The 16,624-nt window shown below is 51.1% G+C and overlaps 1 protein-coding gene across 1 annotated transcript in view; it reads right to left on the bottom strand.

Annotated features, from left to right (window-relative positions):
* Window positions 1-15,229: 15,229 nt before the first annotated feature.
* ABCA2 (ATP-binding cassette, sub-family A (ABC1), member 2) overlaps window positions 15,230-16,624 on the bottom strand; it is an 18,992-nt gene continuing 17,597 nt past the window's right edge. Inside the window, exons 45-49 of the mRNA XM_006863674.1 lie at window positions 16,386-16,478; window positions 16,178-16,280; window positions 15,968-16,105; window positions 15,683-15,889; window positions 15,230-15,265 (exon numbers count right to left, since the gene is read on the bottom strand). Of these exons, the coding sequence (XP_006863736.1) occupies window positions 15,230-15,265; window positions 15,683-15,889; window positions 15,968-16,105; window positions 16,178-16,280; window positions 16,386-16,478 (577 nt within the window). The remainder of the gene's footprint in view (window positions 15,266-15,682; window positions 15,890-15,967; window positions 16,106-16,177; window positions 16,281-16,385; window positions 16,479-16,624) is intronic.

Here is a 16,624-nt window from a genome sequence, read left to right as displayed (position 1 = left end):
CAGAGAAAAAGAGGAAGATCCCCAACGAGATGGATTGGACAAGTGGCAGCATCGATGGACTCAAGGGTGGCAACAGTAGTGAGGTTGGCCCAGGATCGGGCACTGTTTCGTTGTGCTGAGCATGAGGTTGCTATGGATTGGTACCGACTCATAACAACAAACAACAGCATGCATTAACCCCTGATGCCAATGAAGTTGAAATGGAAGAATTCTACCAGCTTCTTCATTCAGTCTGATATTGATCCAACATGCAATCAAGATACATTGATAACTACTGGTGACTGGAATGGGAAAGTTGGCAACCAAGAGAAAGGATTGGGGGATGGAAAATTTGGACTGGAGACAAGAATGATGCTGGAGGTAGAATGCTGGAAGCCCAACCACCTGGTGTGGTGCTGTAGGATAAACACTAGCTTAGTTTGCAAGGACGGTGGTTCAAACTCACCAGCCTCTCTTTGGAAACCCTATACAGGGTCGCTGTGCATCAGAACTGACTCATTAACACTTAGTAACAACAACAACTAATTATTCATTGCAAATACCTTTAACATAAATGGCAACTATATACATGATCTCCCCAGAAGAAATATACGGGACTCAAAGTGGCTGTCAGCATCTGTGGGAAGCGGCATTGGAGAGGTTCCATCTCATCAGCAGCTGATTGTGGAACCGTCCAGCAATTGACCATGTGCAAGCTCAAGCTAAAGCTGAAGAAAATGAAAACAAGTCCATAAAAGATAAAGTTCATTCCTAGAATATATCCCATCTGAATTTAGAAACCACCTCAGGACTGATTCGGTGCATTAGAGACTATGGGAGTTCTGGGATGCCCTGCAGGGTCCTAGCCCATGTCCCCAGTCCCTCAAGCTTAGTGGGACCCAAGGCCAGCGGAGACTTCTGAGCCTGGGGAACCCTGAGGGCTCAGCTTCTCTGAAGACCCCGATTTAGAGAACAGGTGACGAGGCCTTCTCTCCTATAGCCCCTATTCTAGTTTTATCCTCTCCAGGTGGCCCTTCCTGTCTGTCCTGGGGCACAGAGCTGGGTGACTGGGGTCCTAGAGAGCAGCCCTGGAGGGGGTGGAATGCACACACGTGTGGTGGGTGGGAGGGGAGTGGTATGTGTGTATCTGTGGGATTGTCTGCCCACTGCTGCATGGTGGGAGAGGACAGGCCAGGAGGATGTGGCTGCCCAAAGCCTCAGAGGTGGCCTCCCACAGTGGGCCTGGGAGGTAGGGAGATCTGCACCACCCCCACTAAAGCACAACCTGCCCACCTCATACTGCAGAACCCAATGCCCAGTGAAATGTCCCCACATGTCAGCTTGATTTCTGCCCCAATCCTGCTGTCAGCTTCATAGAGGCTCATTCTTGTGGTACCCCATCACGAAACACCCCAAACCATCAGGCAGAAAGCAGTCACTCCACGACCAAGAATAACCAGAGCCCATGTAAGGGCCTTCCCAAGGTACAAAGGGGCCATCTCCAGGTCAAAGGAGGACGCTCTGACCTCCTAGGGAAGGAACCATGAGTGCAGGGCTCAGAGTGACTTAGACTCATCGTACTGACACGGAGCCATCCAGAGAGCAGTTTGCAGATTCCAACCCGCAGAAACAATGCAGTCCGGGGTCTGGAGCGGAGCTGGGACAGCCGCAGTCTCGGGCGTGGTCTCAGTCAGGTGGCTGAACTGCCGGTTCTGGCTGACCAACAGGATGGCCGCTTTGTGATAGGCCATGTGGGCTGTGAAATTGAGGGCCAGCTGGAGGTGCGCGGCCGTCTGCTCCAGGTCGATGATGTCTTGGCCCAGGCTGCTCCCAAAGGTGTAGGGCTCCATGAACCTGGCGAGGAGACGTAAGAACGGGTTTTCCTTCTTTTCCGTCTTCTAAGTGGCCTTTTGCTTACTTCCTGCATGACGAGAGCACGAAGCCCCTGCCCCCAGTGTCTGGTGAGCAAGTCAGGACCAACTGCTCATGGCACCTTCTCTGAGACTGGAAAGCTGCGTTCGCAGTAAGCGAAGGTGACAGTGAGGAAGAGCTCGCTCCTCACTCCACACGGGCACTGGTTCCACCCTCACACAGGGGCTAATCGACCGGACAAAGGGCAAGCTGGATTTGGGCCCAGCCCCACTTTGTACCCTCAGACTTAGCCTAGGTTCACAGGCGAAAGAAAGGGTCTTAGCCAAACTAAAACACGGTGCTGTGAGGGAGGGTTGGGGGTCACAGGGAGGGGTTCCTGAGGTCTCACTGAGGTGACTTTATGTGTGACCACGAGGGTATGGTGGGCTAGAGGACATACCTCCTCTGTGACATCATCACCCCCAAAACTTAGCAACTCACGAAAACTAACTAATGACACTGTCTCTGGACCAGGACTCCTGGCATGGCTTAGCTGGTGAGCACCCCAAGTTCTCTCAGGAGACTGTGGTTGTGGTCTCAGCTGAGGCTTGATGGGGGAGGATCTGCTCCCTGCTCACTTCCGTGTTATAGGCTCAGTTCCCCTGTGTCCATCCAGGTTCTCCCCCAGGTCTCTCCATAGGGCAGGTCGTATATCACAGCTGCTTCCTGGTGGGGAGAGAGACAGACAGACACATAGAGAAAGAAGTCCATGCAGCAGAACCAAGACACACTGCCCTACACGGGTCACTACGACTGGACTCCAGGGCACCTAACCACAGCATCAGCATTCTTGAGAAGCGAGTCCGTGAGCCCAGTCCACACTCAAGGGAGGGGTCACACAGGACGGGGAAACCAGGTGGTAGGATCGTCATGGTGCAGACTGCCCACCCCTGAGTCCTAGGTGAGACCCTGGGACAGATTCTAAAGGTGATGGACATTCTAGGAGGGGTTCTAGGTCAGAGGGTGTACACATCTGATGGTCTTTTAATCCCAACCCCTCGTGGTGCAGACGGAAATGAGGCCAAGAGGGGAAGTGACTTTCCCAAGGTCACACCTGGAGCCCTATCCTGTGTGGGGGAGTGCTCCATGCTGCTTCCCACCCCTGCGTGAGTTTATGCATTAGCTACATGGGACTCCAGCCCACGGGTTTGTAGGGGCCCTCCCACATCCCCCTGCTGACCTAGGTGCTCCTTGTATAGCGGGACTTGAGGCTATGTGGGCAGGAAGGACCAGCTCCCAGAGAAGAATGTCGTGTGGTAAAGAAGACAGTCAGTGAAGAAGGAAACCCCTACCAGATGGGCTGGCCCAGTGGCAGCAGCGGTGGGCATGGACATACATAACCACAGTTGTTAGGATGGTACAGGACTGGGCGGTGTTGTGTTCTGTTGGGCAGAGGGTTGCTATTAGTCAGACCTGACTTGACAACACCTAACAACAACAACTGACAAGCACAAGACTTATCCAGTCTAAACGGGTTAAAGGGTGAGGGCTATGACCCAAGCCTGCTTTGTCTGCCCAAAGCTGGGGCCTGGGCTGCCCCCAGGCCTCCTCTGGATTCTGTGTTGGAGTCACCGTGTGAAGTTATGGAGATGACATGGACAGAGCTGAGCATTCAGCAGCCCAGAGGCATCTTTGGGGAGGTCTCATGTGAGGTCAGGGCACAGTTCAGGGGATCCAGGATGTGACCTCACTCCCTTGGCAATGGAACATATAAGTTGTTGTTGTTGTTAAGTGCCGTCGAGTCAATTTCGACCCATAGCGACCCTGTATAGGGTTTCCAAGGAGCAGCTGGTGAGCTTGAAGCACCGACTTTGCAGGTCAAACGGCTTTGCAGTCTAGCGCATTAACCCACAGTGCCACACCAGGACTCAGAACCCTGGTCATCAGGAACCCACATTCTAGGACAGCTTCCAACCCAGTTTGTCTGAGTGGAGACACTCGAGCTGGGGACATGTCTTCCTGCTGCCTCTCATCTTCCGTGAATTAAACCTAGATGAATCCAGGGGTGGGACCTTTTTAGGAACGTTGAGACATGGTCCTAGGTCTCACCTAGGACTGGCCGAAAAGAACCCAAAGGTAACACAGGTGACTCCGGGCCAGCAAATCCAGGCCAGGTCACCACTGTGATCCCACCCTCCCCCAGGTCATACCAGCCCCTAGACCGGGTGTCCTTGTGGGGTCTCTGGGAATAGAGGCAGGGAGGAACAGGGCACAGAACTGACGAGGCAGAAAGTTGTGGGGATGAGGTTGGGTGGGTCCATTTGGGAGACAGGTGAGGGGAGGTCAGGGAAGGAAGGATCATGTGATCTGGAGCTACTCAGGGGGTGGGGAGGGGCGAGGTGAAGAGGAAGATGGAAGAAATGATGTTGTAGCTGTTTCGTCAACACTAGCACTCATTCACTAGGTGGGTTCATGGGGCTGAGTCTGACCCAGAATTAGGTAGGCTAGTCCATCAGCTTGGGTGCTTTGGGGGTTGGGGTGGCACCTGCTTCACTTTCCAGCCCAACTCCCCTCATCACATATGGTGCTGGCCTCTAAGTCTCTACCTAGGGGTCCTGCACATCTCCACCCCCTGGAGGAAAGCAGCCCCCGGGAGAACATGTGCCCCCACAGTCCCCTTCCAGCTCCGAGGGATCCTTCCAAAATTTGGGCCCCAAAGTGGAAGACGTAAGCAGGAGCCTGCTGTCATTCCCGAGCCCCGTTGTAGGGGCTGGTCTTCAGGAGGACAGTGTCAATGGGAAGAACCTCAGGCAGAGCCCAAGCTGGGGGCCTGGGCAGCCTGGGGCAGGGTCCCACGTGTAGGCCTCAGTATCAGGTATTCATGCTGGACTGTGAGGTGAATTTTCACACACACCCCTCCTTGCCCCAAGGAGTTTACTCTCCAGTGGGGAGGGGCCAGAGGATAGTCAGGGACTGAACAAGACTTCATGAAGGAGAATTGGCTAGACCACTGACAGATGGTTCCCTGGGACCAAGACTCTGTGCATGTCCCTGCTTGGTGACCAGGTCTGACATTGCCAGGACAGCCACAGGGGTGGGCATGGGACTAGCTTCTGGAAGTGCGTCAAGAAAAACTAAGCCTCTGAGCCTGCTCTTCATCCCCAATCTCCATAGTCATCTTCATCCTGGGGACCTGGATGAATGGTCACTCCAAGGATCACACTCTGACTCCAGGTGGAGTTCATGCCAACGCCCATGTCCACCTCTAAGCTGGGCTTCCATGACCACCTTCTCTCGGCTTAGCCAGATCACCCTTGGGCCCCTGAGGTAGAGTTTGAGGTAAGGAGGACTGGACATACCTGGACATGAACTTGTAAGGGGGCTAGAAGTAGAGTCACCCAGGGAGGATCCCAGAGCTAGAGCTGGACCAGAACTCACAATAACACAAGATCCCTTCACATAAGAACGCTGTCTGTGAAGACTCGCTGGAGGAGATTTCTGGAATGGCAGTGGAATGATGACTGTCCTTGGAAAACACGTGGAAAGACAGCCATGGTGATGAACTTTTCTCCTCTCCAGAGCTAAGGTCAATGTGGGATGTGATGGGAGCTAGCCTGTCCTCCAGAACTGGCTCCTGGACCACCTGGTGATGGGGGTCCTACACCACCGCTGGGGCAGGAGAGATCATCAGTAAGCCTACCACCAGCTCCAACTCCTGAAGGAACTCCTTCTGAGGGCTGGGTTCAGAAGCAGATGGAGACACTCAAGTGTGTGGATTCGGCTCCAACTGCAACCCTGGAGAGCTAAAGATCCTTCATCACCTGCTCCGTCACTGGCATCAGCCTTCTGGAGGACTGCAATGGCTCCTTGAACCACCTCCAGAAGTAAACGGAGAATCACCAGGTGTTGTCCATCCTACTGCCCCACTACTGGGGCTCGAGGTAGTTCTAGGTCCTTCATCTCCAGCTTGGGTCCAGGGTCGGGGGTCGGAGCTCCAGTCACCAGCTGCATTTCCTCCACAGCAGCTCCTCACCCACCACCAGGGGGCGCTGGATGGAGAACCAGATCTTTTCCTCCCTTCACCTGAGTGGCTCGCTTTTCGGTTTTCTTTTAGTATTTACCAGGTCACTCTATACTTTACACGATTTTAGCTGGTAGATTTCTCATTTAACAAAGTTTGTTTTACTACTTTTAAAGTGTACTATGGAGCCCTGGTGTGACGCTGTAGAATAAGCAATAGGCTGTTGGCCATAAGGTTGGCAGTTCAAACCCACCAGCTACTACTTGGAAACCCTGTACAGCATCACTGTGAGTCGTAACCAACTCGACAGCACATAAAACAAAACGTAATCCAGTGTCTGTATGAACGGTCACAACGCTATCGAATCATCACGGTATGATTATTGTCATCACCACCACAGAAACCTGGACCCATGAAGCCTTCTCCCCTTGGCCCCCGCAGTCCCTGGGGGGCTCTGTGTCTGTGGATGGCTCGGCTCTGAATCTCTCAGCTCAGGGGAACTGCGTGGCCTTTCCTGTTTCTTTCACATAGGAGAAAGTTCACCTTGCAGCTTGTGTCAGTGTCTAATTCCTTTCAAGGCTCTAGGGCACCCCATTGTAGAGGTGGACCACACTGTTGATGGACATTTGGGTAGCACCCATCTTGTGAATGACGAGTATATTGTCAGTCCCCAGGTACACAGATGACTCCTACTCACCCTTTAATAGTCTGTAAATTTGTGCTCACTTTGAAATGATTGAACCAACCCTGACACTCTTACTTGAAACAAAGTTTTCATCACAATTACCCTCTGTTGCTGCTTTTAAATCTCACACTAAAGTAAGAAGAGAACCTTATGTGCCTGTCTGCCTCACCTGCAAATCTTACTTACAGCCATGAAAACACGGTTAGGATCTCGTCCATAACCTGGGAATTGCTCATAGTGCTGCTGTGAACATCATGGACGTGGGACAGGTCCCAGGGGCAGATGAGGAGGAGGTGGGAAGGATGGGGATAGGGCCTCTGTATCAGGAGAGCGTGGAGGGATCCAGAGCAGACCAGCTATGGGAGCTGAGCAGATGGCAGAGGCCTGGACACCCCCCTGATGGGGTAATAAGGAGACATCTGGAGGCAGCACTGGTGTAATGGGGGAGAGAGGCAGCGGGCACACCTCCTGCACAGAAGCGGCTAGCCCCTTGTTCTGTCCCAACAACTGCCTCTGGTCTGGGTACTGGCTCTGCATGAACACTAGTAAGTGCTCTGGAATTCTCATTCTTCAGAATGCTGTCCATCGTTTATTCTGATCCATACAGTCAAATGCCTCTGCATAGCCAATAAAACACCAGTAAACATCTTTCTGGTGTTCTTTGCTTCCGGCCAAGAGCCATGTGGCACCAACAATGATAAACCTCGTTCTATGTCCTCTTCTGAACCCAGTTTGATTTTCTAGCAGTTCCCTGTCAATGTAGACAGCTGCAGCTGTTTTCAATTTATCTTCAGAAACATTTTACTTGCATGTGATATTAATGATATTATTCAATAATTTCTACATTCTGTAGGATCACTTTTCTTTGGAATGGGCATAAATATGGATCTCTGCCAGTCAGTTGGCCAGGAAGCTGGCTTCCATTTTGGGGCATAGAGCAGTGAACACTTCCAGTGTTGAGTCTGTTCGTTGAAGCATCTCATATGCTAGTTCATCAATTCCCGAAGCCCTGCTGTTTGCTAAACCCCTTCACCATCATAAGCACTCGATCCTATTCCGCCTCCTGAAATGATCTTTTTCATGCAGTATCTCTGTATAGTCCCCAGTCTTTTTTTTTTTTACTGCTTCCTGTGAATCCTTCGATATTTCAACTCAAGGCTTGAATTGTTTCTTTGGTTCTTTCAGCTTGAGAAACGCTGAGTGAATAATCCAAGAAGCTAGACTACATAAAGAAGACAGCATCAGGATGGAGAAAGACTCATTGACAACCTGTGATAGGCAAATGACCCAACCTTGCTTGTTGAAAGCGAAGAGGACTTACAGCACTTATTGATGAAGGTCAAAGATTACAGTCTTCAGTATAGATTACACCTCAACAAAAAGAAAGCCAAAATCCTCACCACTGGACCAATAAGCAACATCATGTTAAACAGAAAAGATTGAACTTGTCAAGGATTTCATTTCACTTAGACCCACAACCAACACCCACGGAAGCTGCAGTTAAGAAATCAAACAATGTCACCCCTGTGACTCCATTGTTCAGCAAAGCAATGGGTACGTTTGTAGGGCACAACGGTTCTAGTGGGATAGCACATCGTTCAAAATCAGAAGGGCAGCGCTGACTCCAGGACAAACGCCAGAAGGTTGGGAAAGGAGGAGGGAGGAGGTGGGATACGTGATGTTGCAGGGAGGGGGTTGCAATCATTGAGATGAAACAAAGAGTAGGATCTGTTGAATGTAAAACTGATGATCTGTTCTGTAAACCTTCACTCAATTCACAATAAAAAGTTAAAAAAATTAAAAAAAAAAGAAATCAAACAACATATTGCATTGGGCAAATTTGCTGCAAAAGAACTCGCTAAAGTGTTCAAAAACGAAGGTGTCATTTTGAGGAGCAAGGTGCACCTGACCCAAGTCATGGTATTTTCAATGGAGTTCTGGTGTCAAGGTCGGCTTGAACTGCAAGATCAGCGGCTCAAATTCACCAGTCGCTCCTCAGAAACCCTATACGTGGTTTCTATGGGTCGGAACTGACTTGGCAGCCCTTAACAAAACAACATTTGCATGAACAAAGAAATGACGCATTTTCATTCTGGGGTTGGTGAAGGATAACAACTATACCACAAATTTCCAGAAGAGGGAGCAAATCTGTCTCAAAAGAAGTTCAGGAAGAAGGCGCTGCCCCTCCCAAAGTTGAAGCCAAAGCCAAAGCGTTGAAGGCCAAGAAGGGAGTGCTGGAAGGCGTCCACGGCCACAACAACAAAAAGAGCCACACGTCACCCACCTTGGCTCCTGGAAGAGCACCCCCAGGAGAAACCAGCTTGACCACTATCATCCTCAAGTTCCCTCTGACTACTGAGTCAGCCACGAAGAAGATGAAGATAGTAACACACTTGTGTTCAGTGTGGAGGTCAAGGTCAACAAGCATCAGATTAGACAGAAGCCCTACGACCCTGACGTAGCCAAGGTCACCTCCTTCATCAGGCCTGATGGAGAAAAGGAGGCAGATGTTCGACGGGCTTCTGACTAGGATGCTTTGGATGTTACCAACAAAATTGGGATCATCGAAATGGAATCCAGCTGGTTAATGCTAAATATCAAGTTTTTCAATACATAAAAAAAGAAGTTCAACCAGAAAGCTCCTTAGAAGGATGTCCAGAGTACATCTTCCAAACTTGGACATTTCACCGGTTGAGGGTTAGTGAAGAAGAGAAAGACCCTAAATGAGATTGGTTGGCACCGTGAGAGTAGCTCGGGGTCCAGCACTGTTTTGTTCTCTTGTGCCTGGAAGTTGCTGAGTCAGAACGGACTTAAGATCAGCCACCACCACCAAGGAGCTCTGGTTCATTGCACTGAATGTTATGAGTTGAATCATGTTCCCCAGAAAGATACGTCAAAGTCCTAACCCCTTTTCATAAGCAGCTAAGAACTTAACCACTGCTCTACCAGAGCTAAAACCACGGAAGGAAGGGTGTTGGGGATAGAACATCCGTGCGGCCTCAAAGCCTCAGCAGATTGATGACTTGTTTCTTCAGAGAAAGGTGCTTTCTCAGCACCACTACCTGGCAGCGGCTGGCCCAACCACATGGTAGGCCCCAGTTAGCATAGCCAGTGGTGAGATGTACCAAGATATGGGAGGGAGATGCCCCAGATTGCCAGGGGTGTCCTTACAACAAAAATCTGCCCTGTGTCTGACCATGAGGAAAAAGGTCAGGCCACCATCCTGGTCTTCACTCTCACACACATCCAGGTCACAAGGGTACAAAAAGCGCCAGACCCCCTGCAGCGCTGCATACATGTTCCATTTAAACAGACACATGCACCAGACCACAAAAACAACAGCCTTCAGTATAGATCGCATTTCAATGTAAAGAAAACAAAAATCCTCACCAAGCACCAATAAATAACACCATGAGAAAAGGAGAAAAGATTGAAGTTGTCAAAGAGACTTCATTTTGTTTGGATTCATAATCAGCACTCATGGAAGCAGCAGTCTAGAAATCAAAGGACAGATTGTATTAGACAAATCTGAACAAGAGCAAAGATGTCATTGTAAGGACTAAGGTGCCCCTAACCCAAGCCTTGGTATTCTCGAAAGTTGGATCATGAATACAGAAAACAGAAGAAGAATGGATGCACTGCAGTCACGGTGTTGGAGAAAAATCTTGAAAGTACCATGAACTTCCAGAATAAATGAATCTGTGTTAAAAGAAATACAGCCAGAAGGTTCCACAGAAGCCAGGATGGCCAGACTTCGTCTCTCATACTTCAGACATATTATCAGGAGGAACCAGTCCCTGGAGAATGACATCATACTTGGTAAAGTGGAGGGTCAGCAAACAGAGGAAGACCCCCAACTAGACAGATTGACATCAGGGCAGCAGCAACAGGCTCAAGTGGTACAATGATTGTGAGGTTGGCCCAGGACAGGACAGCGTCTTGTTCTGTTGTGCACAGGGTCACTATGAGTCAGGACTGACTGGGCAGCACTTAACAAGCACAACATCAGACCATCCTCTGCGTATCACATCTCCCACAAAACACTGAATCTTAAAAGTTGTTTTTCTACATCAGCCCCTTATTGATTGTGATTTATAGCGGTTTCCTGTTCCTTCTTACACAGATCACTGAGACCACATCAGTTCGCTGGTGCATCTGTGCACTTCACTGTGTGTATTTCATGTGTGGAAGGCCTTGCCAGATTTTAACCGAGAACTGGTTTGGCTAACAGTCTGTAGGAGAGCACTGATTTGATTAACTTTTAAGATTTTGTTTAACTGCTAAAAGCATTGGGATGAGTTAAAAAGAAGAAAGAAAATGTGAGAGAGTTTTATAGAGGAAACACAAGATCAGGACAAGAACATGCAGTGAGTGATTCCTGATGGAAAAGAAGAAAGCTATCAGGGACATCCTGGGGGCAGCTGAGGGGACTGGAGGCAGTACTGTGTCCTTGGTAAACTTGGAGAGGTCCCTGCTCTTCAAAGAGAGGCTGAAAGATCAGGGCTGAAGGGTCATGAGGCAGCTCGTACACTCAAATGGGTCAGCACACACAAATAGAGGTTTCTACCTAGGAGGTACAGTCCTGGGGCGGCGCTGTGGGCTAATGTGTCAGACTGCAAAGTCATTTGTACTACAAGGTCGGTGGTTCAAACTCTCCAGTTGCTCCTTGGAAACCCTATACAGGGTCACAGTGGGTTGGAATCGACTCTCAATGGTACTTAACAACAACAACAACATCGAGCGACTTGGAGAAAGCAAGTGGAGTGCCAACCGCTGGTGAATATGGATGGAGGGTATGCCTTTGCCTTCTTCTGGAAGCTTTTCTAAGGGTTTAATGCTTTTGAATAAACAGCATTCTTATCAATGGAGTAAAGATTGAAGATGTCAAGGACTTCATTCTTCTTGGATCAACTATCAACACTCACGGAAGCAGCAGTCAAGAAATCAAATGACGTATTGCATTAGGCAAATCCACTGCACAAGACCTTTTTAAAGTGTTGACGAGCAAAGATGTCAGCTTGAGGACTAAGGTATGCCTGACCCAAGCCATGGTATTTTCAATAACTTCATATGCATGAGAAAGCTGAACAGTGAATAAAGAAGACCGTAGAGGAATTGATGCTTTTGAGTTATGGTGTTGGAGGAGAATATTGAAAGTGCCATGGACTGCCAAAAGAACCAACAGATCTGTGTTGGAAGAAGTGCAGCCAGAGTGCTCCTTGGAGGCCAAGATGGCCAAACTTCATCTCTCATACTTTGGACATATTGTCAGAAGGGTCAAGTCACTAAAGAAGGATGTCATGTTTTATAAGGTGGAGGGTCAGAGAAAAAGAGGAAGACCCCCAACGAGATGGATTGGCCAAGTGGCAGCATCAATGAGCTCAAGCGTGGCAACAATTGTGAGGTTGGCCCAGGATCGGGCAGTGTTTCAGTCTGCTGTGCATAAAGTCTCTGTGAGTCATTACCGATTCGATGGCACCTAACAACAACAACAACAGTTTTTGAGATAAGAAGTTGGGGCAGACATTATGGTTTTCCACACCTGCAATAACACCACTGCAAATTTATCCTCCTAAAGCCACAGAGCGTTGGTGTGGCACTGTAGGATAAATGCTGGATTACTAACCACAAGGCCAGCGTTTCAAATCCACTAGCCGCTCTTCAGAAGTCACATACAGGGTTGCTATGAGTCGAAACTAACTCGATAGCACTTAACAACAACAAATGTGACCGAGTGGGGTCCTGGTGGCATGGGGTTAAAGCGCTTAGCTGCTAACTAGAAGGTCTCAGTTTGAACCCACCAGCAACTCCAGGAGAGACAATTTAGGCAATCTGCTTCCATAAGCATTTGTATCAGAAATCCTGTGGGGCAGTTCTATGAAGGTGAGTCAAAATTCTCTTCTCTCTGGTTATATTGAAACTCCCGTCCATGCCCTTGGCTGATGCCAACATTGAGCGTGAACATGAACTGGCTCTGTCGAGGAGACGAGTGGGAGTGGGTTAGGTGGGCCTATGAAATAATCCAAAGGTTTATGCCAGATGGGTACCGAAACAGCTCACCAAACAGAAACAGAAGCACTTCAGCAGATGCCGGACAAAATCTGGACCGAGACTTGAAAGAAGGCAAAAGTTTCTTTAAAAAAACTGCTATTTGTGACAAGACCTGGATTCATCACTACCAACCTGAGAGTAAACAGCAGAGTATGGATGGAAACATCCTCAATTGCCCACCAAGTAAAAGTTCAAAAATCCACCATCAGCTAGGAAAATTGATGCTTACAGCTTTCTGGGACTCTCAAGGGCCAATATTGGCACACTGTCAGGAAAAAGGTTCAACATCAACAGTGCTCCTTACAGTGAGATGCTCACTGCAGAGCTGAAGCCTAAACATCAGATTAAACAGAGGCCTGCTTTCCAAGGACGCTGTGATCTGGCATGACAATGCACGTTCACACACCTCCGCCTACACTGTTGACACTCTGCAAAAACTTCCTTTTGAGGTATTAAAGCATCCTCCCTGTAGTCCTGATCTTGGTCCATTGGACTTGCACCTGTTTGGTCCCCTAAATTCAGCCCTTCAAGGATGAAGATTCACCTCTGATGAAGAAGTGAAGACAGCGGTGCATTCACAGTTCAGCCTAAAACACTTTTTAAATAAGGGAAGACAAAAGTTTCTTGACAGATGGATAAAGTGTATTGAAAAGCAAGGAGATTATGTTGAAAAATGATGTACTTGCCTTTCCTAAAAGTTGATTAAATTAATTCTACAGCCCGAGTGCAGATAATTTTTGACTCACCCTCATATTTTGTCCTACCAGGTTGTTATGTGTTGGAGTCAACTTGACAACAGCAGGTTTGGTTTTTGGTTTAAAGAAACCCATTCATCTCACAGTCTCTGGGTCAGTGGTTCAGGTGTAGCTAGGATTAAGCTCAGGGTCTGGATGTTACCGTCTGGCTGTTGGGTGGGCAGTGGGCCTTTCTGGACCTTGGGATCTTCTTCCTGGCAGGATTCAGTTCCTTGGCTGACGGTTAATTGACACCACCGCTCAGAGGGTGGGGGAGGGGTCCTCGCGGTTTGTAGTACACCCCAGTGACCCCAGCATCAGTCTTTGGGACCAGTCTCTGGGTTCCAGAACACCCCTCCAGCTGCTCTTGGGTGGCCACAGTTGAATGTCTTGCAGGAAGCCAAGGTGACCTGCATCAGTCACTCTGGCCCGTGGGTCCTTCCCATTGCCCCATCCGCAGTGTGTCACCATCCTGACAATCTCTTAAGGGACTTCCGTGCCCGTCATAGTCCCCCCTGAGCTGCTTGTCTGTCCTCTAGAGATGCTGATGATGAATCTCCTAGAGATTCTCTCACAGTGCTGGAGGTGGAAAGCCCAAATTCAGGGCGTCGGCCAAGCCCCTCTTTCATCCAAGGCTGGGGAGGTGGTCACTTGGGTTTCTGCTAGCCTTTTGTCACAGTGTCTCCTCTCTTTTTGTACAGGAAGGACACCGGGCATGTTGAGTCAGGACCCCACCCCAGTTTGACCTCATGGTAACATCTGCAGACATTTTCAAACAGGGTCACGTGCAAGTGCTGGGAACACATTTAAGGATAAGACTTTCCACATCCGCCCTCTAGGCCTCTGCATGGGCTCTTCCTCGAACTTCAGTCTCAACTGGACATCACCCTCCCCATGCCCTCAGGATCCTGTCAGAGGTGATCCAATATGTGGCTCTTCCCTATGGACACATCAAAGCTTGGGGGCCCCTGGGACCCGGAGGGTACAGGGCCAGTCCAGCTCAGACAAGAGGTGGACCTCCTGGGCTGGGTGAGCAGCTCGGAGTAGCTCCCACCCTGCTCCTGCTGGCCATGTGCTCAAGGGGAGGGGAGAGTGGCCCCTACCTCAGTTTCCCCACTTGTAGCATCAGGGCAGTGGGGGTGACTCACTGCATCCCACCTCTGCCACCTTCAGGAAACGGCCTGGGGTGGGGCTTCAACCCAGCTGGTGGTCGTCTCCACCCCAAAAGACACACACACACACAACCACACAAGGCTCAGCAGATTTCACTTGGGTTTTTTGTTTTGTTTTTTTTTTTTATTTAAAACAAACATCTGTGCGCTATGTACAGACTGGCTCCTGGAGCAGGTGGCGGGGCCAAGCCAGGTGGGGAGCAGTGTAGCTGGAGGGGAGGGCAGGGCCAGCAGCTCATTCCTCCCCTTTCCCCTTCCCGCCAACCACCAGGCCGCCCCCTCCTGGCCCAAGCCATCAGCCAACAACCCCTGGAGAGCTAGTGAGAGAGCCTCTCCCTAGAGCAAAATAAATAGTGAGGCTGGTCCATCGGGTGCCCCCATCCGAGGCCCAGGTCAGGTCAGGATTGCTGCCGGACAGGACAGGACAGGGGACCTGGTGCAGCCTGGGGGGCCCGGCCTGGCCCTTGGGTGGGCAGAGCTGGGCAGAAGCAGAGCCAGGGGTCCAGGCCGGACCCCAAGGCTTTAAGGCAAAGCAGGGTGAGGGGTGTGCAGCCCAGTGGCCAGGCCGGCCTTTGGCACAATCAGGAGTGGGTGGCTGCAGAGACCACAGGTGGGGTCGGGGGGGGCGGCAGGCTAGAGGGGACAAAACCCGTGGGTCCTGGATCCCCACTCCAAGGCCTGATGGGTGGGCACTGGGGGCCTCGGCCACCGCCGGACTGGGTCTAGCTCCCAATGGTCAACAAAGTGTGTCTGTGTTGAAGGACAATTGGGCCTGGCAACAGAAAGTGGGTTGGGCTTGGGAGGGTCCTCCTAGGAGGCTCATCCCAGCCCCTGTCCTGAGAACCCTGCTGCCCCCAACAGGCGGTGCGCTGACCCAATCCTAACCCGATCCTCTCTCAAGTCTGCATTGCCTCATCTCCAGACCTCTCTCAGCTGGCTGAGTGCACTAGCCCATTTCCACCCTACCCTGCCTGCCGCCTGTGCAATCTCTCCCCTCTGCCCCCCTACTCCGCCTCAGTCTCTGTCTGCTGCCCCCCACTCTGCCTCAGTCTCGTCTTCCGCCATTTCCATTGAGCTGGGGGCCTATGGGGCATCTGTGTGGGGCCCTCTCAGGAGCAGTACCCCCACAGCCAGCTCCCCACAGTCCCTGACCCTGACCCAGTGGCCCAGCCTGGTGGGCAGTCCTCACCCGTTCCTCCTCAAAGCTGATGAGGCCCTCATCCTCCGTGTCCAGGTCCTCGGGCTCGTCGGCCACGAGTGCCCGGAGCTCGGTGGTGGCAGGCCTTGATCGGAACAGGCTGAGCAGGCGGCCTAGTGGGGACTGCAGGCCGGAGGGTAGCTCTGTCTCCTGCTGCTCCAGGTTGTCACTCTGCTTCTTGGCAAAGTTCACAAACACCTGGTGGCCAGGGCAGGCAGGTGAGCGGGCGGCAGGCAGGTGAGTAGGTGGGGTGGGCAGGTGGTGTCCATCACTCACGTTGTCCAAGGTGGTCTGGCTGACAGAGTAGTCCTCGATACCCAGCACACCCACCACCTGCTCCATTTTACTGAACACCTGGGCTAGCGAGATGTGCTCCGACTTCAGCTGGTACTGCACCTTTGTGTGATGCCGCTCCTGGGGGGGGAGGAACGCGGGAGTCAGGGCTGCCCCACCCCTCCCCGCCCCCACCTCTCAGCTAGCACCCACCTTGAGCACAGCCTCCGGGAAGTTGTGGTTGAAGAACCGCACCACATCCTTCACATTCTGGCTGACCTTGGTCCGCACCGTGATCATATAGCCATCTCCAAACCTGGGAGGACAAGCCCATGGACCCAGAAGCCCCAACGTCACCATCCCCAGCTGCCTGCAGACCCCACACCCATGGCACCCACCCCAGGCCGCCCCCATACCCCACCTGTTCTTCAGGTGCTGTATGCTGCCCAGACAGCGGAGCCGTCCATTGACCATGATGGCAAGTCGGGTGCACAGCGCTTCACACTCTTCCATGCTACGGGCACAGACAAACAGCTGGCACCAGGGCTCCCGGGACAGGGTGGGAACAGACAAACGGCTGGCACCAGGGCTCCCGGGACGGGGTGGGCACAGACAAACGGCTGGCACCAGGGCTCCCGGGACGGGGTGGGCACAGACAAA

This window comes from Chrysochloris asiatica, unplaced genomic scaffold (assembly GCF_000296735.1).
Source record: "Chrysochloris asiatica unplaced genomic scaffold, ChrAsi1.0 scaffold00056, whole genome shotgun sequence".
NCBI classification, from domain to species: domain Eukaryota; kingdom Metazoa; phylum Chordata; class Mammalia; order Afrosoricida; family Chrysochloridae; genus Chrysochloris; species Chrysochloris asiatica.
The sequence above is the reverse complement of the archived record's forward strand: the minus strand, read 5'-3'. Positions and strand labels throughout refer to the sequence as shown.